Below are 25,352 nucleotides of genomic sequence, written 5' to 3'. Positions count from 1 at the left end.
AAAACGGTTTTGATTTTTTTTAAAAAGGGAGGAAGGTCTTGACTAGATGGAGTTGGGAGATAAAACGGGCAGAAGCACAGAAAGAGAGGCCAGAAAGTTGTCAACTAGAGCCAACTTCAGGCTACAAGATGAGGAGTAGGAGGTCAGGCTATGTGAGTAAGGCCTCCTGCAACAAGGTCTTTCCTTGGAAGATCTTCCATGTCAAGATTAGACCCAAGGAGCACAAACCGGAGCTACTACATTGAGGCTACTGGAGGAAAGATGAATTAAGTGGGAATGTTAGGTAAGAGGGCACTTCAAGAGTCAAGCAGAAAAATGAAGGTATTGGGAGTGGAAAAGAAGGGACAGATAAAAGGAACGTTTCAGGGCAGGGCTACTTGGACCTGGCAAGGTAAGGGAGTAGAAGCAAAGATGATGTGAACATTCTGAAAATCTAAAAATGGAAGGCTACCCCCCTCCTAAGCAGTACTGAGGGAGCTGTCTGTCAGTAGGGTAACAGACAGACATCCCATCGAACATCCCTACATATGTTGAAGCAGAAGACCCTACCTGCTTCCCTTGATTCAGATGGGTAGAAATGATTCTGCTATAAGCAACCTAGAAAACACTGCTAAAGATTAGGAAGTCCTGGAGAAAAAAAAAACAGAAGACCTTGGGGATACAAGTGGTTCTTCATTACTTAGGATCAATGAGAGCCTAAGTCTCAAAACAGAAAGACAAACGTGGGAAGGGAAGAGCCATCTCAGGAGAGGAAGGACCATAACTCCTCTCCAGGGAGGGAAAGCTCTTAACAAGGGGTGGAAATTAAGAATTCTCTCTTGCAAATTTAATCAAAACAGCTTTAAACTGAAAAGGAAGTTAGGAAGAAAGCTACACGTGTGTAAATACTAGAGGGAAGATCTGCAATATAGGATGAAGAATGGGAGCAGACAAACTCAGAAGTTTACAGGAAACAAATGTAAGAAAGGATTCAGTGAGTGGGAAAAAAACAAAACCTATGGGCTCAAGTATATATATATAAATACTATACAATATGAGTAACAAAGAAGATGAACTAGAAATCCTAATGCAAGGAGGTGAGTTAGATATGACAGCTAGCGCTGAGATTTGGGAGGATGAGAACCAGGATCAGAGAATGGCCTTCTTATTTCAAAACAAAAACAGCACAAAAGTGGTTTAAAAGGGAGAGAGAAAAGAGGGAGGAATGTATAGCAGTGCCTATTAGGAAAACATATTCGTGCATAGGAATCAAAGAACCAGAGGAAAGGATATGTGAAAGAGAGTATGTGAAGATCCATGGAGGCCCAAAGAGGCCTATATCAGGGTATATGAGGATACATATATCAGGGTCGAGAAGAGAAGCACTAGGAAGGAAGGGGAAAAGGCTTCATTAAGTCCCTTTTATGTGCTGGGCACTTTACATTTATTATCTCATTTGATGCTGACAGCTGCCTAGGGAGGTGGATACTATTATCATCCCCATTTTACAGCTGATGAAACTGAAGCAGACAGAGCGTAAGTGACTCAGTCAGGGTCATACAGCTAGTAAATATCTGAGGCCACATTTGAAAGTGTTTCTTCCTGACTCCAGGCCCAGGGCTCTAGCCATTGAGCAATTCAGTTGCCGGAAAACAAATCTAAGCCAAGTACAGAGGCGTGGCCTAACAGTGGTAAGGGACTTCAATCATCTGGATAACTGTTGACACACTGACAGAGGTGGAAGAGCAGCAAATGACTTCTAGATTTGTGTTAATTATACCTTCTGGAGCAGCTAGATGGCGCAGTGGTTAAAGCACCGGCCCTGGATTCAGGAGTACCTGAGTTCAAATACGGCCTCAGACACTTGACACTTACTAGCTATGTGACCCTGGGCAAGTCACTTAACTCCCATTGCCTCCAAAAAAAAAATATTATACCTTCCCCTGCAAGGAAGGAAGAACCAACAAGAGGAAATTCTATTCCCAATCTGACTCTCACTAACATAGAAAAAGAGGTTACTCCATTTTAGAATGTGACAGAGAAGGGGAAAAAAAAAATTGGGATAGGCTCAAATGCCCCCCCCCCCCCCGAGACTGAGAGTACAGATTTCAAAGGATTCAGAAAAAGCATAAGTAATATCCCCAAGACTCCAATTCTACAGGGGAAGTCAGTCCAGGAAGGAAAGACAGCTCTCAAGTATGAAATTCTGAGAATAAAAAGAAAAAATTCCAATGAGGAGAAAAGAAGAATTCTCTAAAAAGACCAACATAGACCAATAGGAAATTCCCCACAGAAGACGGAAGCAAGGTCAGTTAGCAGCACACCAAGGTTCTGTAAGAAACGTGTTGAGTAGACTAAAGCACCCGGGTAGCGGAAGCTGGTTGGCTGGAGAGTAGAGAGACTAGGACAGTAGAGGAGGGCACCAAGCTCATTAATATGCGGATCAACTGAAAGAAAGGGGATGTTTAAACCCAGAAAACAGACGAGGAGGCCATAAATTAGGCTGTTTTCAAGTATTTCCAGAACCATGGCATAGTTTTCCTTGGCTCAAAAGGGCACAAGGTGCAATGGTAAAATATGCAAATGAGTGAATTTTAAGGGAAACTTTCTGAACATTTAGACCAATAGAGAAATGGGCTCCTTCAGGATGAGTTTCTGAACCTTATCAAACACATTAAGAACAAAATCTGTGCTTTATTAAACAATGTTCAGGGTCCTCAAGGCAAGATTTTTTTTTTTTAAGTGAGGCAATTGGGGTTAAGTGACTTGCCCAGGGTCACACAGCTAGTAAGTGTTAACTGTCTGAGGCTGGATTTGGACTCAGGTCCTCCTGACTCCAGGGCCAGTGCTCTATCCACTGCACCATCTAGCTGCCCCAAGGCAAGATTTTTAAAAGGAGAGATCAGCAAGTATACTTAAAAAGCATCAGCAACTATCAACCCAGAGACCTGTTTTCTCATCTACATAAAAATTTATGGCAACATGATCTATGATGAAAACATGACTTCTTTATCAAACTATGGTTCATCTACAACTTTTTAATTACAAAATAGACTTAGAAATATAAAGTTTCAGGGTCTTACTATACTTATTCTTTATGATTTCAAGAAGTACTTGAGTCAAGAAAACAAAATGGACCTTTGAAGGCTCTACTCTAAAAAGGTTTCTTCCATACAAATGTTAAGAATTTTACAAAACTATGATAAACATGACAAAGAGAAGAACTTCATTCAATGAGGCACTAAAAGTCATGACATCATCAATTCTCAGCCAATCAAGTGTAGTATCTGTTCTTATCAGTAGAAGTCATAACATCAGGAGAAACATAAAAAGAAACATAGCGATACCTAAAGATACATACCTCTTCATGTGAACTATTCATTCTAAAGTGCTGACCAATATTAAACTTTGAAAAGCCCAAACTAAAGAATGAAAGACAGATTTCCTAATTAAGTGAGATTTGCCAAATGTATTTATTTGTATTAACTACATCAAGTCCTTGAATAATACACAAAGACTGCACAGGGAAACTTATAGCTATTAAAAAAAAGAAAGACTGTTCTAATTAGCAACCCTGGAAAACCCTGTGACAACCTAAAAGAGAACTGCCCACTATAAGCAGGCAAAGAAGGGCCACTATTCACATCAGCAGAAGACCCACATACACAGAGACTCCAAGAATGACAATTCTGGTCTCAGATTCAAGAAAGTCATCTGTTACATTTGTCTGACATCAAGAATGGGATGGATGTGCAGTTCTGAAAGGAAGTCTAAGAGACAATATGTTATACAGAAATGTTTACCCTATGTCTTGGTGCCCTGCTCAGTGCTTTACAGAATTACCAGTACCATTAAATATCTAACCATATATTCCATTCTGCAGCAGCAGATGTAATCATAACAAACCACCTATAAACAGCACTTATTATATCCACAGACATATGTATATAGGATTACACGTTCAGGATCTAGAATTAAACGTGACCCTATAGACTACTGAGTTTCACCTAATTTTAGAGATGAGAAGAATGAAATCCATGAAGAAAGTGAAGCATGGCCAAGGTCACTAAGGTACTAAGCAGCAGTCAGGGCTTAAGACCCTAAACATTTAATATCAGTGAGTGCACCAGTGTTCTGCTTGGCCTAGCTGCTTACCTTTTTCATCTATTCATACCTTCAGCTGATACAACTTTTGCTAAGACTCAATATCTGCTCCTGATTCTCTTTCAGTTTCTCTCTCTGCCCCATAAGTCTGGGAGAAGTAGTTACGTATCTGTGCAAGCACTCTGAATTCCCCAGAAGAAAGATACTCACCAGTCCAATGTGGTGGCTATAGTAGTCTTCACTGATGTGAGGGAAGAGTGAGGGAAAACCTAAGGAGGGTACTTAGAGGCAAAAAGGGCCTTGGAGATGACTTCAGTACAATTCTCTCATTTCACAAATAAGAAAACTGAGATCTAGAGTGGTGTTATTTGACTTCACCAAGGATTCATGGGCAGGGAGGAGAGTTGGAATTCAAACCTTTTCCACTACAGGTACCTATTGACTCAGAAATTAGAAGCAGGAAAATGGAGTCTCCATCCCAAAAAGTTCTGCAGGAGAGAAAATATCCTGTACCTCTTTCCATCAAAACATAAAAATGGATCTCCCACATGCTTCACAAGAAATGCCAAGAATCCTGTGGCTGTGTAACAATGTATGCAACGAAATCATTTTTACTGACACAAAGGTAAGAACTCACCACATCTGCTTTACAAATGGTGTTGGCCACATGGCGGCAAAGCATCTTCAGCCACTTGTCTTTGGGAAGGTCCTCTGAGGTCATCTGGAAACTGAGCAACACATTTGCCTGTTCTGTCGGTGGCCTCACAAGCAGGGCAAAAGCATTACGGCAATCTAGAGTCCCCAAAAAAACCATCGATGAGATTCAGAGTTACTCTTGAAAGTATCAGGATATACATTAATTTAAAAGTTCAGAAAGCTATTCTCTTAATCTTTCCCGCCCCCCATGCCATTAAGAGGATTTTCAACATACTAAATGGAAGCAGAAAAACCAAACAGACTTAAACATTTCTTAGTATTTTACATGATGCTTTGTTCAAAATGCAAAATTATACTTTTCTTTTACTCAAATTTCATCCATCTCAAAAGTTTTACATAAGCAACTTTTCTATTACAACAATACTGTGTTAGGGCTACTTTGGTAATGCAAACTATCTGCATCAAATCCAAGGAAATAAAAAAAGCCTAGACATTAACATTTCTGTTTTAAAACTTTCTGTGAGAGATGTGAGAGCAGTCTATTTTTCAACATCAACATCTTTACAATCATTATGAACACATAAAAGATTGATGCCATGACCTAGAACGCCTATCATTTAGGCAAATTTAAATGTAGTTTGTAATTGTTGCCCACCTCTTCCTTGAGAACATTTGTAGCGAGTTTCACCTAGTACTATTACATCAGATAGGGAACAAGTTCTATAATGCTAAATGTCGTGGCAACAAAAGGATGCCCTCCAAACCCATAATAATTGCATTAAGGGAAGGAGTATTACAACCGCCTGCTAGGTAGCTCTCTTCACCCATGTGAGGGGGGTTCTGTAGGCCTCCTTGTAGCTTTAATGCCCGAGCTAGCTACAGACACTTTCCCAAGTGGACCAAAATCTCTCCCAAAGCTCTCCTCATCCCGCCGATGCCAACGTGGGCACTAAGGGTGCTACGTACACACAGGCTGTACAGCATACCAAATCACCTGGTCATTTTTGCTGGGTTGTGATGGAATGGGAAGAGCATCCTCAGTGCCTTGGAGACACTGGTTTCACAAGTGACCGTTTAAAAGTTCTCTGGCTGTCCAAATACAAGGCTTTCCTACATATTCCCTTATCACTGAGTGCTGTGATTACTTACCTCATGTAAGTACTTTCATAAGCAATTTCTGTAATCTCAACTGCCAAACGCTTATAAATAATATTTATTATTTATTATTAACATTCAGATACCTGGAAGATTCTAAGCTACGACTCTATACAAGCTCCAGATCGCCAAACACACAGACCTTCAGTCTCTTTTATGTCGAGCACCTTCTTAATTTGAGAAAGAGGCATCAGACAAATGTGTTTAAGAGCTGCTGGGGGCCTGGTATGGCCGTGAGGACTCTTGAATGTGCCAATAACCTTGTGCCGTTTCCTTGCTATCTGTTTAAGGGGGAAAAAGGAATTCAGATGAATAAGCAAAAGTTTAAGATTTTTTTTCTTCCACCCATGACCCTAAAAAAAAAAAACAAACCCAAATCAATTCCACGTAATCAAATAACTACTGTGCTCTATTAGACACAATGATTCTCATATCACAAATGTGGGAAAAATATCTTCTCCAAAAGCCATATGAATTGAGAATTGAGAATAGTCAAAGTGTAATAGTGTTATAAATATATCGATGCTTACATATGGAAATAACAGGCCATGAGATGAGATGGGAGAAGGGAAAACGAAATCACAAGGACAGGGGACTAAAAAACAGAAGAGGATGGACCTCCAAACTGATATCATGACTGGACAGGAATTTGTGCTTGGCATTAAAATGAGAGTAGAAAGACCTTCCCTTAGACCTATATCAGGCACTGAGCAACAAAAAAGGTGAGAACTTAATTAGCTCTAACATAAAAAACAAAAGCAAGTAAGAATAGACTAATAAATTCAGAAACTAGACCCAGATGTCCTCAAGGTAAAAGAGAAGACATCTCACAGAGATCAAGTGTACTTTAGGCCAAGTCAAACTGAATAAAGAGAGGCCTATAATTTAAGCTGTATTTTACCAAGGGATGTAGAGACCATAGAAAGTGAGCAACAGTGAAAGAGAGTGGCCAACACAAATCCTCATCTTCTTTCTTAAGGAAATACATATACATCAGAGAATTCCATGGTATCTCTATGGGCAATTCCTTCTGACCTCTTATATTACTGTCTTGAAATAAACTTTATCTGCCATGATTAAGTTCAAGAAAGCAACTGATATGTTGCTTAAGTTACTTATGGAAAAACTCTATCCTTTATCAATCTCTCAGATGTATACCACTTGAGGGAAGGCATCTATCTACTCCTGAACATTTATTCTTCCTTGGGTCAATTCATCAGATGATCATGTTCACTAAGATACGGTGATTTAAGTTGACAAGGTAAAAAAGCCACCTTTAACTTCAGAATTGAAAGCCTGACTTCAAACTTTCACGGCAGTCCCATCCACCAAGATAATTATGATGTTGCCACATACCTCCAGGCAGTCATTGAAGAGAAAGAGAGTTACTTGTTCTCCTCGGTCACAGGGATGTTCACCTAAAGATATGGTTTCAACTCTCTGTACCAAGCTTCGGTGAGAAGACAAAAGGTTAGCCTGCATAACAGGAAGATATAATACAAGACCACTTAGTGTTTGGCCATATAAAAAACAAAAAACAAAAAATTAAATACTTGAAAATAGATTGCTTGCCATCCTAGGGAGGGGGAAGGGAAGGGAAGGGGGGAAATTTGGAATTCCAAATCTTATAACAAATGATAAAAAAAATTTTTTTTTAAAAACCCTTGATAATAGTTTGTGTAGACAGAAATGACAGGTTTCAATTATATCTGAAAAATAACACATTTTTAGAGACAGGTAGTTACTACATAAGATACTTACTGGGCATCCATCTACTTCATAAACAACATCAAAAATTTGCTTTTGGGCTTCTGTTTTTCTCTTATCTTCATTAATATGTCTGCAAACAGAAAAGAAAATTGTAGATAAGTAAAAAGTGATTCTGATTCCCATAGCAATATTCTGTGCTAATAGAAAAAGGTAAAAACTTATCTCACTTTACAAAAGAAAAGACATCTGCAAAGATGTGCAAACTGAGCCATATACAATGTTGCACAGGTAATGAGGTAACTTACTTTTCAAAGAATCCCTTAGGTGAATCTTTCCAGGAAGTCAACTGTCACCCAATCCAAGTCATCACAAACAGTCCCATTCGGGAACACTACAAGTTAAGTTTTGGGAGCTATATATCCAACACCTCCAAAGCCTGTCAGACTACAAGCTCTTTTGAGATTCCCTAGGTTTAGTTTGCTCAAAGAAGCGGTCCATCTATATGAAATTCAGGGGACACTGAGTAGTGTTAAGGTCTCCTTTATGCAATTTCCCAATTCATACTAACTAAAGTTCATTTAAAAAATTACTGTTATTAAAATATTTATGACAGGGACATGCTGATGATCCACGCTTATAAGTCAATTATCTAAAATGTCTAAAGACTCTCTACACTCCAAACAGATGTCTCCTTTCAGTACCTTTTCTCTGCTACCAATTCAGTCACCCTATATGAACACAATGATTCAAGAGCAATAGCCTGGGTACCACAAATTCTACTGAGTTTGTTGTAGATTGTCGCAGTCTTTTGGACTTCCGATTCACCTATAACAGTGAAAGAGAAGATCTCTAATAATCTGTTAAATAAGAATTCAGATTTTTCACCTTCACCAGGCTCCATTAAATAGCAAAAACCTTCCATTCCCAGATGTCCCTCAAAACTTAAGTTTCATGAAATACCAGTTGGAAAACAGTAAGAAAAATTAGTCTGGAAGGCAAAGATGTTTGTATCACATACACACCTTTTTCTTTTGTTTCAGGATAGATCAGTTAAGTCACTTTGGTTCACGTGAGCTCAAAAGCAAATTCTGAGTATTTATATAGATGAGGAAGTCTACAACACTTCCAAATTTCTAAAACACTGTTAATTCTTTTGCATGGAACCAAAATGTTTTTAGGACTGAGCTGACAATCTGTGATTGTCTAGTAAATGTATTCTGGAGTCATTTATTATTTTACCATGTTAACTATTGGAAAATAGGTGAAATTGTGCTGTTACACAAATATACTAGTTATTAATACACTCCCTTTAATTAATTCACTTAAATCTCCTATCACTGACATTTTAAACCTTAAACAAAACCCCCAAAATTTAAGAGAACTTACGTCATTACTTCCTTTAGCGATCCAATAGCTCTCTCTAGTGTATTCTTGTCAGGGTTATCATCTGCAGTATGTTTCTTAAGATCTTTAATAAAAGAGTTGTCTTACTACAACGAAAACCTCTTGATACAGCCAAGAAAACAGTATAGCTAACAACGACAACAATGTAAATGTTAAGAACTACCCAAAAAACCCAGAAGTGAATGCTGAGAAATTACAAACGCACACAGCTATAAAGAAGTTATGCTTAGACAACACCACCCCATCCCCTTGCAGGGGTAGGGGGGCCACAAGTGGAGCATGGCACATATCTTCAGCCTTTTTCAATGTATTGACTGATTACTTACACTATTTTACCCCTTTCCCTTCTTTTACTAAAATAAAAATGCAAGCCTGCTTATAATGCAGAAGACTATTTAAGATGACATAACATCACAGAAAAACCCAGGTTAGGGTAGGAAAAGGGAGAAGGGGGAAGGAAAAGGAAAAAGGCTCCTTCCTCCAAATGACTCACATTAGGACTGGAAATCTAGCATGTTGTCAAATAATTATGCAAATGTGACCCAAGAATATTTTTTCTTTAATAAAACGCAGTATACTTATATACTAGATATAAAAATATATTTCTTTTTTGGTGACTCTAAATTTAGTATGTATATTTTCAATGAATTCAATCCTCAGTGTGCCAATTTCCTGACTGCTTAGGTTCTTCTACTTGTCACACTCCCTCTTCCAAAATACTGAAGGAAAAAATTTATCCTGGGTTTCTACTTGGGATATGTATGCATGTATATGTACACGTGTATGTATGTACATACGTATGTGTATGCGTGTATGTGTGCGTGTGTGTATATGTGTGCGTGTGTATATGTGCGTATATGTATGCGTGTGCGTGTGCCTGTGTGTGTGCGCGTATGTGTACATGTGTATATGTATGTGTGGACACATACATGTGGTTCTACCTCAAGAGTCCTGGAAAATCTCAAAAGCAAATTTCATGGGCTAAAAGGTCTCTGCACTGCACATATTTCTTTCACCTAAGAATTCATTCATTCATTCATTTTCTCTCTTTCTCAACTAAAGAGGAATATAAATAAATAACCTTACCACTTCTAAGTAAGGATACTTAAAAGGTAAAACTAAATCCTAAATCCAAGAATATATTGGCCAATTTTCTTCTGCTAGAAAATTCAGTTCCCTAAAATATAATGAAACTATATCATAAAAGTACCATTTAGAAGTAAAGCAACACTAGGTAACCGCTGCACAGGTCGAATGAGTAGTTCAGCAAGGCTTTGACGCCCACATTCTGGTTTGGCCTGGTTTATCTAGAAATAAATGATATTTTGCATAATTGTTAAAAAACATAAAATAGTCATTTCAGTCAGTTAATAAGCATTTATAAAGCGTACTATGTGCCAAGCGCAGGAGCCAAAAAGAAAGGCAAAAGACTATCTGCCTTTGGGGAGCTCATGATCTCATAGAGAAGAAAACAAGCAAATAGATACAAACTATACACAGGATAAATTAAAAGTAACAGAGAAGGCACTAGAATTAAGAAAGATTGGGAAAGGCTTCCTGCAGAAAGTGGGGTTTTGGGTGGGATTTCAAGGAACCCAGGGAAGTATCGAAGGAGAGCATTCCAAACATGGAGGACACTCAGAGAAAACACCTGGATCTAAGAGACTGAGAAAGTCTTGATCATGGAAACACATGGAGGCCTGTGTGAGAGGAGAGAAGGGTAAGTATTCAAGAGATGTCACAATGATGACATCAATAGGCTCCAGCAACAGACTGAACACAGCACGAGAGACAGTGAGGAGCTGAAGATGACAGCTGAGTGCAAACCTTGGAGACTGAGAGGGGAAAAATTGGGAAGTCTGGAAGGAGAGTTTTGGGGGAAAATTATTAAGTTCCATTTTGGACATTAAGTCCTAAAATTATATCTTCTGCTGTCTGAAATGGCATTCTGGTAGGCCAAGAGTTAATATCTCAAAGAAGAAATAAGTTTAATAATTTCCTATCAGGCCAAGGCCTTAACTCCATTCAAGACCATGGTATAAGTTTTCAAAGTTTGTAAAATTACTATGAAAAATCTTAAGTCTTCATATGACATTACAGAATCAGTTACACTGATTATTTCTAACTGAAAGAAGTTCATTTTGAGAATTTGGGAGTTGGGAGTAAACATAGCAATTATCTAATCCAATGTCTCACTGACTGCAGACATCCCTGACAGATGATCAGTTCTGCATTTAGCACAATTTTTACCTTCACTGGCATAGTCGAGCCACAGATGAGCCAACCTCACCCACCTCCTGGACACAGATATTTTCACTGCCCTTTACAAATGACCCACTCATACTTACCCAGCTTCTAGGCCTTTGATCGCCTTGGTAGAGTGAGCTTCCAGTGAGGACAATTCCTGTGCCGATACAGCGTGGCACCTGTCCTGCACCTCTCCCTTCAGGTAACACAACTGGGATGTGTCCGAAAATGCTTTTGAGCCAGCCTCTGTCCACTACAATATGGCTACTTATCCCCCAACTCGTTCCTCTTTCCCCCCAATGCTCCCCACTGCAGGCTGTTAAAAACACGAGCATACCTAAATAATGCTTAATAAAGAGCTATGCCTGAATCTTGTTAGTAAGTCTTTTATAAAACTCTTTCAAAATGATATATGGGAGATTCACAAGATAATTTTTTTTAAATACCAGTTTACCTTTAGGAAAGCATGAAATCTTGGCTTCTGTTTTTCACACTTAACAATTGTTTCTTTACTCATTTCAAAGAAGTTTACGAAAGGAGGGTAAATTTTCACCAAATCTTTTGACTGTAAGTGGAAAAAAGAAGCCAACATAATGAATGTTTTAATTACTTTCTCTATACACTGTAAAATTACTTAGCAATTTCAGGTAAAAGTTCCAACCTAACAAACGTTACTCTTAAATTAACTGGTACCAATATTTTCATATTCACCAACTCTTAACATTTGGGATTCGTTTGTTCATTTTTCAAAAGAGGGGTTGCAATAGGACTCAGTTTGAAATAATCAAAACACACAAGAAAATGCGTCTGACGTTCCCCTCCATCTATATATACACTAAGTAACTGAGTATTTGACAACAAAGCCAGAAGTTTGCATTTGACACTAACATAGAATTTCTGAAAGATGGGAAAAGATGCAGAAGAACCAAAATTGAATAAATTCTTTGCTATATATAAGAAAGAGATCTTTGACAAAAATTGCTGATGTGAAAGCTCAGGATTCTTTTGATTCACACTTCTCTTATTATTGGTGATTAAAAATGGATAATGAAGGGAGGGAAGCAGATTATAAAATAAGAAACTCAAAGTACTTGGAAAGTGCTCAGATTAAGGATAGCTTATACACTTCAATGGCACTGAACCACTGTGCTCCAATAAAGTACAATCACTGATGTTTATAACGATGGCCTTCAACAAGAAAAAGAATTCTGATCAGTGTTCTTTATACAGGTTGTCCCAAGAAAGTCTTAGTACAGCTATATGCTATTAAATCTTATATTAAAGCTTATGAGCTTTAATAGCTTACAAATGCACTAAGACTTTTTGGGGACTCCAAGTATAAGAAAGCATAAGAGTGTATAATCTTACAAGGAATTTTAAAGAAAGATTTACCTTAATTAGCATTAAAATAACTTTCAATACTTTGATAACCTTCTATAATATGGAAAATTAACTTAAGTAGAACACAGAGTTGGACAATATATTACTCTAAGTGTGAAAATTATTCTTTTAGTAAGCACTCACATATTTCAGGAAGATATCACCAATACTTTTGCTTTCATCCCAATTGATAATGAGGTCTTCGAGGTCCTCCTGAAATACAAAATGGAGCATAAGATTAAGGCTAACAACATGTTGTTACATGCACATTTGATTTGGTTTTGTTTTTGTTTGTAGTGAGGCAATGGGGGTGAAGTGACTTGCCCAGGGTCACACAGCTAGTAAGTGTTAAGTGTCTGAGGCCGGATTTGAACTCAGGTCCTCCTGACTCCAGGGCCCGTGCTCTATCCACTGCGCCACCTAGCTGCCCCTACATGCACATTTGAAAGAATCATCAATCTATACCTTGTGTCCTTCCAAGAGACTATCTTGCCTAGAGGTTCTTAGCTTTTTTTATGTCACAGAACTGTCGGGCAGTGTCTGATGAAGCGTTTGGACCCCTTCTCTGAATAATTTTTTAAAATTCATAACATAAAATATATAGCATGATAAAGGAACCGATTATATTGCAATATAGTTGTCAATAATTTAAAAGATAAAACTATAGAAGTCAGGTTAAGAACTTTTGTGATCTAGACAGGCCTCCTCAATTCTACAGGTGAAGAAACTGAGGCCCAGGCAGTTTCAGTGGCCCGGCCAAGGTCACATAAGAAGTGAGGGCTAGGCAGGATCTAAACTTAGGTCTTCTGACTTTAAACAGTGCTCTTTCTACTACATCACACTGCTTGCCTTTGGAAATCACTACAGATTTGATCTGAACCCATGACTCTGTGAGGAGTAAGGGGACCTCCTGCTGGACAAATTCCTTCCCCTGATATAGATCTACAAATGGCTTGGAGTCCCTATCCACCACCCCACAATAACTCTTAAAATTACACATTAAATTTAACCTATTTGAGCTGGTCCTATTTGTCTGTTTGTTCTCAAATGAAATTAGCTCTATGACTTGGACAATGATGGCCTGTTAAATAATGAGGAAACAATGAGTTTCATCATGATCTGAAGTCATCAAGTCTGAAAGTGTTTCCCCCTAAGCATAACTTGATCCTTGAATATCTTTTCTTATAAAACCCTCTTTCTAGTTATTGGGGGGGGGGGGGGCAGGGCAATGAGGGTTAAGTGACTTGCCCAGGGTCACACAGCTAGCAAGTGTCAAGTGTCTGAGGCTGGATTTGAACTCAGGTACTCCTGACTCCAGGGCCGGTGCTCTATCCACTGCGCCACCTAGCTGCCCCTCTAGTTATTTTTAAACTAGTTTCTGTCCCATGACAGAAACAAGAAAATTCTTCTCGCAGACACTTTACACCACTACCAACATTCTTCAATAAATCTCAGGTCATTGGATAGATGAGTACTAGCCGACAGGCATATGCATGCTACAGAACATTTTACACTTCAGTATTTCCAACATTTCTAATTTCATTCATGGGGCTACTCCCTCCATGGATACACATCACAACTGCTCCATGGCTGAATAAGATGCACAAAATGACTGTGACAGCATATAGCCAAAACGGTGAAGTAGGAAGACACTGTACAGCTCTGCTCTCCACAAAACTACAACAAGGCTCTAAAAAGAATGTCAGAACAAGTAATGATGAATGGGAAGCCAAAGAAGAAACTACAGCGACTCAGCTTTCCAGTCCAAGATCACAAATTCAAGCTATCAGGAAGTGACCAGGGCAAGAACTGCGGGCTACTTTCATGGACTCAATTCCCAAAGCCCTGAGCTAGGGCAGTAGTATGGAGTCACTCAGAGTTGATCATGGGTTAGGTACTCAGAGCTTAGAAACAGGTCGACAGTTTAGAGACAATCACAGAAGATCATGCAATCCCAGGCCCACACCAACAGGGAGAGATTTCCCTGAAAAGTCAGGGACCCAGACTCAGTACCCCTCCAAGCTACGTCTGTCACAGAGATTTTCAGATCTGATCACAGACTTGGTACCTGGACCAGAACTCCCAAGTAAGCCAGCAATGATAAATGCCAAATTACTCAAAACAAAACACTGAAAGAATGACTAATCAAAAAAAAAAAAAAAAAGACAATGAGCTACTATGAGGCCAGGGATGCCTAAGACACTAACTCAAAGCAAAGCCTTGATAAAAAGTAACTTGCCCACAAGATCAATTAGAATTCCTAAAAGAAATGATGCAAGAGTTTTCTAAATGTACTATAAATGAAATGAGAGCCACAGAAAAAAAAGAATTGGAAAAAAAAATGAGAGTTATAAAGGAGGAATTTGTAAAAAAAGAATTACCAACTTGCCACAAGAGATACCGAACTTTACCTAAGATTCCCTAAAAATTAGAATGGACCAAACAGAAAGAAAACAATGAATTATGCCTGGCATCAATTAGATATTTAATAAAGAACTGCTGATTAAATGATTTAAATTGCTGTTTTCCAAACTAACCACGTGAAGATTTTTCTGTCCTGTTCAGACCTGACAATGTTTTTCTACTAATCGAACTCCAATGAACGAATCCCTATTGCCTCTAGGATCTTGGTTTAGCTTTAAAAGCTCTTTACAACTCCACCCCCATCTGCCTTTCCAATTTCAGTAAAGATTAATCACCTCTCCTTTGAAATTCCTTTGGAATTTCATTCCAGACAAGTTAAAATATCACTTTCCCTGAAACATAAAGAATTGAGGTGATATGAAGAGGAAAAGCAGAGGGTGTTGAACACTACCAGTAGTCATAGCCTAAATGCCATAAATGCCCAATTAGCTCACAGTGTATTGCAGAATGCTGGGACCCAGGGTGACTGGACAGCTGATATTGCAATAAACCACAACAAACCTAAGTAATTCACCCTAGTCATTTCCTACACCTCTAGAGGGGATACAGATGGGCAAGCAGGTGAAGAAATATAACCACACCTGGCACAAGGTTAAACAGAAACTGTTGATTGTTTTTCCTTCGTTCCTGGCCATAACCTAGCATGCAGTCACAAGTAAGGTAAATAGTAAGTACCTGAATGGATGGAATTGTTGTACATAAAGACCCAAACCTAGTTAATATACAAAACATGGAGGAAAATCCGGTAAGTAACTAAGTTCTGTTTTTTAACTCTCTCAGGAAATGAAGTCTCTGAAGTCTAGAACAGGAAAAATATAATCATCATCTTTGATAGCTCTGGTTATATTAAACTGGACAATGTATTTCAAAAATATTAGAGTAAAAAACAGTGCCAGGCAGCTAGGTGGCTCAGTGGATAAAGCACTGGCCCTGGATTGAGAAGGACCTGAGTTCAAATTCAACCTCAGACACTTGACACTTACTAGCTGTGTGATCCTGAGCAAGTGACTTAACCCTTATTGCCCCACAAAAAAACCAAATGAAAACAAAAACAGTACTAGCAGGAAAACATTATATGGTATGGAATGGTTCTCCGGTACCATGTTTTTATTTCTGTTTTTTTTTGCTTTTTGTTTGTTTGGTTTTGTTTTTGTTTTTTTGTGGGGCAATAAGGGTTAAGTGGCTTGCCCAGGGTCACAAAGCTAGTAAGTGTCAAGTTTCTGAGGTCGAATTTGAACTCTGGTCCTCCTGAATCCAGGGCCAGTGCTGAATCCAGGGACGGTGCTTTATCTACTGCACAACCTAGCTGCCCCTGATACCATGATTTTAACAATGAACTATATACAACAAAGATATTTTCATTGATAATAATATAATGCTATGCCAAAGAAATAAGAAGCTGTTAATCAAATAAACTATATTATACACAATTACAAAGTTTTTGTTTCTTATTGGGTGTAGACTTCTGATTTTGATTTAGAAAGTACTGATAAGAAACATCTAAAAATAGAGACAAGTAATTCTTCTGTAATTCAGGGATCACTGAAAGGTTCGATGACTTGTCCAGAGTCACATGGCTGGTATGTGTCAAAGGCAGGACTTGAATTCAGGTCTTCCTAAGGCTGGCTCTCTATCCACTACAGCACAGAGCTTAGAGACAAAGAATACGATCTACCAGTTCTACTAGAGAGGTTTCTTTGTCCACATAATATTCCTGTTTTCCATAGTGACAGCAGTGGGTAGAAGAGATAAATTCAGCCTTGATCGAAGGAACAGTTTCCTGACCATTATTGTTCAGCTGTTTCAGTCACATCTGACTTTGGCCTCATTTGGGGTTGTCTTGGCAAAGGCACTGGAGCAGTTTTGCCATTTCCTTCTCCAGCCCATTCTGCAGATGAGGAAATTGAGGCAAACAGGGTAAAGTGACTTGCCCAGGGTCACACAACCAGTAAGTGCCCCATCTTCCCCAAGGAGAAGTTCTGTTTACCTAAGAAAAAAGTTCCTTTTCTGTTGTCCTCAGCCGACTGTGATTTTAACAGAGGACTCTGTAGTACTTCTTTTAAAATGAGGCCTGCTTGTTTCTTTGACATTTTTTCTTAAAACTCAGTTTTTTAACAATGTTTTTTTGGCCGACTTCTTTGTGATCCACATCAAATTCTTTAGACAACTGCCCTGCTCCCTCATCCACATAATGTTCTCTTTATTTCTAGAACTCCATTTCTGAATATTTCTCCATCCCTCCTGGGCTGGCTTTCCTACCACAGAAAATTTAACATCATAAGATCCTATCTACTATCTACCTCCTCTCAGAACGCATGAAAATCTGCTCTCTGAAAATTGAATATGAATGTAAGACCATGCTGGCTTTCCCTGAATTCACAAAGCTTAAGAAGGAGTAGCCACTTACCACAAAGATTCCAAACAGTTCCAGTAGTAAAGCTGAAGGAAGATAGACATATAACTGGGACTAAGAACTGTTTTCGCCTCAGTTTTTGCTTTAAAATAGAATTGCCTGCATCCTGATACTATTTTACTGGCTCATAATATTAAATATATTATCAACCAATCTGTATTTATTAAGTGCTATGATATGCCAAGCACTGCCATAGGTATTAGCAGAGGATGCAACTACAAAGTGAAAAAAATGCAAGAGGACTTTGGAAATGTTAACCTGAGAGGGAATGATAAAGTACTGATATAGATGAAGAGATCAAAGGTCATAGGTTAAATGACCTTGACAAGAACACACAACTAGTTAGGGTCAAAACTGAAATCAGAACCCAGGGCTCCTGCCTTCTAGTCCAGAGTTCTTTCTATTCCACTTCTAGAGATTTTCAGGCTAATTTCTTCCATCTCTTGCAGGCCCATACCCAAGCCCAAGACTGAAGAAATTAAAAGAGTCCTTGAGTGTGCCCTCAAATTCTATGAGATTTAACTTTTTTTTAATCATAAAAGTATTTTATTATTTTCTAGTTACATGGAGAGATAGTTTTCAAAATCTGTTTTTATAAGATTTCTAGTTCCAAATTTTTCTCCCTTCCTCCCCTCCCTCCCCCTTCCCCAAGACAGCAAGTAATCTGATATAGGTTATATATGTACAATCATATTAAACATATCTGCATCAGTCCTGCTGTGAAAGAGGAATCAGAGCAAAAGGAAAAAACCACAAAAAAGAAACACAATAAAAGAGAAATAGTATGGTTCAATCTGCATCTAGATTCCATAGTTCTTTTTTTCTGGATTTGGAGGGCATTTTCTATGATGAGTCTTTTGGAACTATCTTGGACCATTGTATGACTGAGAAGAGTCAAGTCTATCACAGTTGATCAACACATAATTTTGTTGATACTGTTTACAATGTTCTCCTGGTTCTGCTCATCTCACTCAGCATCAGTTCATGTAAGTCCTTCCAGGTTTCTCTGAACTCCACCTGCTCATTGTTTCTTACAGCACAATAGTATTCCATTACATTCATATACCACAACTTGTTTAGCCATTCCCCAATTGATGGGCATCCCCTCAATTTCCAAATCTTTGCCACCACAAAAAGAGCTGCTATAAATATTTTTGTACATGTGGGTCCTTTTCCTTTTTTTATGATCTCTTTGGGAAAAAGACCCAAAAGTGGTATTGCTGGGTCAAAGGGTATCCACAGCTTTATAGCCCTTTAGACACAATTCCAGATTGCTCTCCGGAATGGTTGGATCAGTTCACAGCTCCACCAACAATGCATTAGTGTTCCAATTTTTCCACAGCTTCTCCAACATTTATTATTTTCCTTTTTTGTCATATTAGCCAATCCAATAGGTGTCAGGTGGTACCTCAGAGTTGTTTCAATTTGCATTTCTCTAATCAAGAATGATTTAGAGAATTTTTTCATATGGCAATAGATAGCTTTGATTTCTTCATCAGAAAACTGCCTGTTCATATCCTTTGACCATTTCTGAATTGGGGAATGACTTGGATTCTTATAAATTTGATTTAGTTCCCAATATATTTTAGAAATGAGGCCTTTATCAGAAATACTGGCTATAAAAATTGTTTCCCAGCTTTCTGCCTCCCTTCTAATTTTGGATGCATTGCTTCTGTTTGTATAGAAACTTTTTAATTTAATGTAATCAAAATCATCCATTTTGCATTTCATAATATGCTCTATCTCGTTTGGTCATAAACTGTTCTCCTTTCTATAAATCTGAGAAGTAAACTATTCCTTCCTCTCCTAATTTACCTGTGGTATCACCTTTTATGTCTAAATCATGTACCCATTTTGACCTTATTTTAGTAATAAGGTGTAAGATGTTGGTCTATGCCTAGTTTCTGCTAGACTATCTTCCAGTTTTTGTCAAATACTGAGTTCCTGTCCCAGAAGTTGGAGTCTTTGGGTTTATCAAACAAGTACATTACTAAAGTCATTTACTACAGTGTCTCCTGTGCCTAACCTATTCCATTGATCCACCACTCTATTTCTTAGCCAGTACCAAATAGTTTTTATGACTGCTGCTTTATAGTAAAGCTTCAGATTTGGTACAGCTAGCTAACCTTCCTGTGCATTTTTTTTCCAATAGTTCCCTTGATATTCTTGACCGTTTGTTCTTCCAGATGAATTCTGTTATTTTTTCTAGCTCTATAAGAGATTTAAGAACTATTTGTTCTATCATAAAGGCTTACTGTCTGCTTCATTTGCATTAACTTCTCATTTCACTTATTAGAATTAATTTATACTGTAGTTTAAAATATTTACTGGTGATAGTTTATGAGGAAATTATATTTCTCAAAAAATAGTTTATACTTCAGACGGTTTTCCCAATTATTTCACATTATAGGGCCTTGTGATTTTAAGCAGCATTGCTTTGGAGGGAAATTCTGGCAAACTTAAATTTTCACTAAAGGAACAATGAAAAAGAAATGTGTCTAATAACATCAAGAGTTTTGGTCTAACAAAGTGGTTAAGCTGTAGAAGAAATTAATAATGACCTCTAGGGAGGCTATAGATACTTGATTAGAGATAATGTCAAGAAAGAAAAAAAATAATAATTCTCTTTTCTTGGACTGTACATATTTGTTTGCCTAAATAGAAAGAAAATAAAAAACAGAGGCAGTTAGGTGGCTCAGTGGATAGAAAGCTAGGCCTGGAGTCAGGAAGACCTGAGTTCAAAATCCAACCTCAGACACTCGCTACCTGTGTGACCCTGGACGAGTCACTTAACCTGTGTTTGCCTTAATTCACTGGAGAAGGAAACGGCAAACCACTCCAGTATCTTTGCCAAGAAAACCCCATATGGAGCCACAAAGAATTAGACACAACTAAATGACTAAACATCAAAAAGTAATCCCGTCTACTACAATAATTGTCAAATTTCAGCAAAACAAAAATTTTTTTAAAAAAACACAATAGAACTCATCCAACCATTCTGGAGAGCAATTTGGAACTATGCCCAAAGGGCTATAGAACTGCGCATACCCTTTATACCAGCAATACCTCTGCTAGGTTTATATCCCAAAGACATCCCCTAAAAGAGAAAAAGACCTATTTATACAATATTTATAGCAGCTCTTTTTGTGGTGGTTAATCAAAGGAATGCCCATCAATTGAGGAATGGCTAAGAAAGCTATAGTACATGATGGTGATAGATTATTACTGTGCTATACGAAATGACAAGCAGGATGATTTCAGAAAGACTTGAAAAAAGACTTGTATGAACTGATGCATAGTGAAGTAAGCAGAACCAAGAGAACATTGTACATGTTGACAGCAATACTGTTGGATGAAGAACTGTAAAGGACTTAACTATTCTCAGCAATACAATGATCCAAGACAATCCCAAAGGACCAATAATGAAACATACTATCTACCTCCAAAGAAAGAACTGATACTGATTGAACACAAACTGGAAGCATGATATTTTTCATTTTCTTTCATTTTTTTCTTTTATTCAAGTTTTCTTGAATAAAATATGGTAATGTTTTACATAATTGCACATTTATAACCTATATCTGATTGCTTACCACCTCAAGGAAGGGGAAGGGGAGGGAGAGGAGAGATAGAATTTGGAACTCAAAACTTTAAATAAAAATGCTTATTAAAATTGTTTTTAAAAAAGAAAAAAAAGGGGGGGGGGCAGCTATGTGGCGCAGTGGATAGAGCACTGGCCCTGGAGTCAGGAGTACCTGAGTTCAAATCTGACCTCAGACACTTAACACTTACTAGCTGTGTGACCTTGGGCAAGTCACTTAACCCCAATTGTCTCACTTAAAAAAAAAAAAAAAGAACAAAACAGTAGCAGGATCCAATGATACATTCAATCTTCATTATTTAGGTGATTAATATAAAAAATAGTAACGGCCACATAGCAGATGTATGGCTCCAAGAATGCTAAAGTTCAAAGGGAATTACGTACAGGTATGCACATCTATATTCCTTTTAAAGCCCTTTTTAAAAAAATTAAAACATGCTATCTTGTTCTGTAAAATAGCTTACCTTGATTTTGGTGTGTACATCAAAGATATAAGGAATGCTACCAAAGATGGCCTTAATCTCTTCCGGTGCAAGAATAGGTCCTCCACGCTGTCCTTCCTCTTCCAATGGAACTTGAAATAACTAAAGAAAGTAAGCAGGAGGAAATACATAGGTTTAAGAGCTAAGAAAAATAGTGATTTATATATAAGACAAATAGGAGTAAGAAGAAAAGAGAAGACTCTCCATCCCAACCTCCCCAAAATTAAAATCAAAAATTTTTTCCTTCATGACATTTTCAAATATATCTATACTCTTTATCAGATACATATTTTAGCCCAATACTACATCAGATTTTATTGAGTTAATCATATAGTTCCAGTATTTTGTAATAATAATTTTTATTTTACATTAAAGTTGTTAGCACAATGAGCATACTTATTCTAAAGAAAATAGTACATCCCCCAAAAGAAAAAGTAATCAAATTTCAGACAATTATAAGCATTCAAAAATGTGTTTAATGCACTGGTTAGTTTTGCTGAACTATTTTTTCCCCTTTTCTCTGACTTTTTAACCCTTTGTTCTAAGGGATGGCTTTCTGATAGGGAGGGATATATTGGGAAATAAAGGTTAGGCAAAGCAAAAGGTTTTCAACAAAAATATAAACCACACTTTCCAGAAATCTACTTCTAAAATATTCAATATTTAGTTGCCTGATTTTTTTTATATTCTTGCCCTTCTGACAGCTACTTGTTTGCTGAAAACTTATTCAAAGCATTAAAAGGAATATTTGAGTTCAAAATTGATAACTCATAGTGTACTTCTCTGTTGATATACTAATTCTAACAAAAATAACTGCTGGTTCATTCAACATTCTAGTCAGCCAACCAGTCTATCAGAACGCCTCTAGTACAACTACAATGGAGACTCATAAAGATAGCCCAGAAGCACTATGAAATTCTAAAGTACGTGGGAAGCAAAAATTTTGTTATGTTAAAAAACTCCCTGAAAGTAGGTAATACAATCAAGTATCTAACCCTACCCAAATTTTAGATTAACTAGAACATCCATCTACAAACCACGAGGAGCAAAAATCTACTGTACTTTTTTTTTTAGCAATAGAATTACATTCCTCAATCGAGGTCTTTCAAATGAAAGCTTTGATAAATTCATGCTCAGCATTCCAAGCTATGAATGCTGTATCATCTTTCTGTTGTGCCCTGGGCTTCTAAAATGATGACGATGTGATGATGGTGTTTTTGCAGATCTTTAAGGTTTGTAAAGAGTTTTACATGTTCTTTCATCTGATCCTCACGTGTGATGTTTGAAACAGGTTTATGCTCCATTCTACAGATAAGGAAACTGAGGCTTAGAGAGGTTATGTGACTGCCCAGGGCATAAAGCACCAGGCCTGCATCAGGAAAACCCTTCTCCCCGAGTTCAAATCTGGCCTCAGATATTCACTAGCTATATGACCATAGGCAAGTCACTTAACCCTATTTGCCACAGTTTCCTCATCTGTAAAATGAGCTGGAGAAGAAAATGGCAGTATCTTTGCCAAGAAAACCCCAAATGGGAAGAGAAAGGACTGAACAACTCACTGACTCCAAGTCTTCTACTCAATCAGCAGGTGAATTTAATTGATCTGCTAATTAGAACTTTGTTACTTCCCCCAACCCCACATTTTATTCTGGCTTAACAGAATTTACACAAGTTACAAATCATTTGCCAATAACTGTAAACATTACAATGCGCAAAACAGGAAACAAGAAAGACCTAAATAACAAAATATCTCCATTACCCCTGGGTTTACCTCAGCTACCAATTTCTTGGCCCCCAAATGACAAAGGATGTATCCTGTTTCCCACACAGTGGAGCACAGCCATATTTACGTTCACAGGGGTCAACCGGATTGAAGTGACCATCACCTCTGCCTCCAAAGCTACCTGATGAACATTGACGGTACAGAAGACTGCTACAGAAGAGGTTCACGTGTCATATTTACTAAGTTCTAATGTAAACTGTGAGATGGAAAAGATGTCCAATACTGAGATTATTCCTGTGAAGACGGAGTTTCACAAGGGCCTCCTCAGACCAGTGACAAGACACTTTAAATACATCGTGCGTGAACAGAAGCCCTATTCCTCTGGGAGTATGATCTTTGAAGCCTACCACTGGGCTGACCGCTTTCAGAAGAATGCATTGCTGTCACCAGTTCCAATTCTGGTCACACACATTTTAGCATCATATTTGTAGATTTCTTCTTCACAGTTTTTTCTAAAACGTATATTTTGAATTTTACAGCAGGAATATTCACCACAAACAAGCCCCACCAAGTTGGACTTACCTGAATAATTGTTGCCAGTATATTTACATAATTACTTTCAGTCTGATAAAGCTCTTTTGCCACCTGCCACCTTGCTGACTGCTTTGGAGGAACAGGAGTAGAATTTTTGGAAGGCTTAGTACAAGATTTTGGCGTTTCTTAAAAAAAAAAAAAAGAAGAAGAATTTTTTAATTTTCTAAAGGCAAAATGTACTCAGTTAACAATAGATTTAAACAAGTTACTCATACAAATGTACCCAAATCAGTACTTTAGGTGTGAAGTGTTTTCTACTTTTAAATGGACATTTCAGTTGATTCTCACAGCTTCATAAGGAAAATGAGAAAAAAAGTTTAAGTGACATTTTAAAAAGAAACCACACAACAAGTAGCAGGGCCAGGCCTTAGAAATCATGTTTCCTCCCTGTTAATCTAGTGCTATTTTCCCCACCACAAGAGTCCTAACATAAATTGGTTTCCACGTCAAAATTGTCTTTAGAAACTCAGAAATACCATATTCTGAAAGTTTCCTTAACTTCTCAATATTTAATGTCCATATATCAGCACATTTAGTAGCAGGTCTTTCCAAGATAAATTCCACATCTGTGTTTAAAACTATACGCTATAAGATCAAACTGCTAATCATAATAGTAAATGTGTATCTTTTAACAGTCACTTCAAATTCTCTTAGAAGAAACCAAAGTTTGGGTTGTTTTGAGTTTTTTAAGTAAAACTTGCTAATTAAGAACTTTTCTTCTTAAAGGTTTTTACAAAAAAATAATATCCTATGCCAAGAAAGGAAACCTATTTCCCTTTTGTATTTATTACTATCGATTCTTGCTTGAAACCCAAGCAAAATGCCTTTGAAAAGATCAAGCCCTCAATAACTAATAGTTGGGGACAGGAAAAGAAAATTACTCCTGCCCAAAAAAGATCTTCCATTCCACAGACAGTTATCCAGAAGCCCCTAGTTTTAGGTGCTGCGCAGGATTCTTCAAGGTTATAAAAGGCACAGTTACTTCTTTGACACAACTTACAAAATACAGCATAAAAGGTAGGATGCCCATGCCTGGGCAATCAAATCCAAATGCTTCCTTTTACAGATGAGAAACTGAGTCCTTGTGCAGCTGTCAGCCCAGTACTGCCCAAAGCAGGAAGACTGGATTCTCAGAATCTGAGTTATGGGGTTGGCCACTACTGTGTTCTTTTTACATTCAGTTTGTGAGAGATAGGGGGGAGCAGTGTGTTCTTCTCAGAAAAATCACATCCAGGTGGTGCATCCCGTTGTTTATGTGTTTGGTTTATAACCTGTTATTGCTTCAATATTCTGTTATTGTTACTGCTTTTCTACTTATTTTATGTCCCGTTTTTTGTTATTTAACTTTAGGAATACCTGCATCTTGTTTTTGTTGTTATATAACTTTCCCTTTCCTTTTCTGATTGGGTTAGATGTCATGTATAGATTGTACGTCTCAATGACCAGCCATTGGGAGTCAGATAGAAGTCGGAGGGGGTG

At 37.7% G+C, this 25,352-nt stretch overlaps 1 protein-coding gene across 3 annotated transcripts in view; it reads right to left on the bottom strand.

Moving 5' to 3' along the window:
• Positions 1-25,352, bottom strand: part of ECT2 (epithelial cell transforming 2) — a 61,361-nt gene that overhangs the window by 9,212 nt on the left and 26,797 nt on the right. For 2 of the 3 annotated variants that reach the window (XM_043995028.1, XM_043995029.1), the window contains 10 exons: positions 23,862-23,998; positions 21,539-21,658; positions 12,781-12,849; positions 11,711-11,821; positions 10,220-10,316; positions 8,992-9,073; positions 7,657-7,735; positions 7,252-7,371; positions 6,038-6,176; positions 4,721-4,875 (listed from right to left, as the gene is read on the bottom strand). In XM_043995028.1, the coding sequence (XP_043850963.1) occupies positions 4,721-4,875; positions 6,038-6,176; positions 7,252-7,371; positions 7,657-7,735; positions 8,992-9,073; positions 10,220-10,316; positions 11,711-11,821; positions 12,781-12,849; positions 21,539-21,658; positions 23,862-23,998 (1,109 nt within the window). Of the gene's footprint in view, positions 1-4,720; positions 4,876-5,981; positions 6,177-7,251; positions 7,372-7,656; positions 7,736-8,991; positions 9,074-10,219; positions 10,317-11,710; positions 11,822-12,780; positions 12,850-21,538; positions 21,659-23,861; positions 23,999-25,352 lie in introns of those variants that run through there. The other variant, XM_043995030.1, reaches the window with a different exon arrangement.

This window comes from Dromiciops gliroides, chromosome 3 (genome assembly GCF_019393635.1).
Source record: "Dromiciops gliroides isolate mDroGli1 chromosome 3, mDroGli1.pri, whole genome shotgun sequence".
NCBI classification, from domain to species: Eukaryota; Metazoa; Chordata; class Mammalia; order Microbiotheria; family Microbiotheriidae; genus Dromiciops; species Dromiciops gliroides.
The sequence above is the reverse complement of the archived record's forward strand: the minus strand, read 5'-3'. Positions and strand labels throughout refer to the sequence as shown.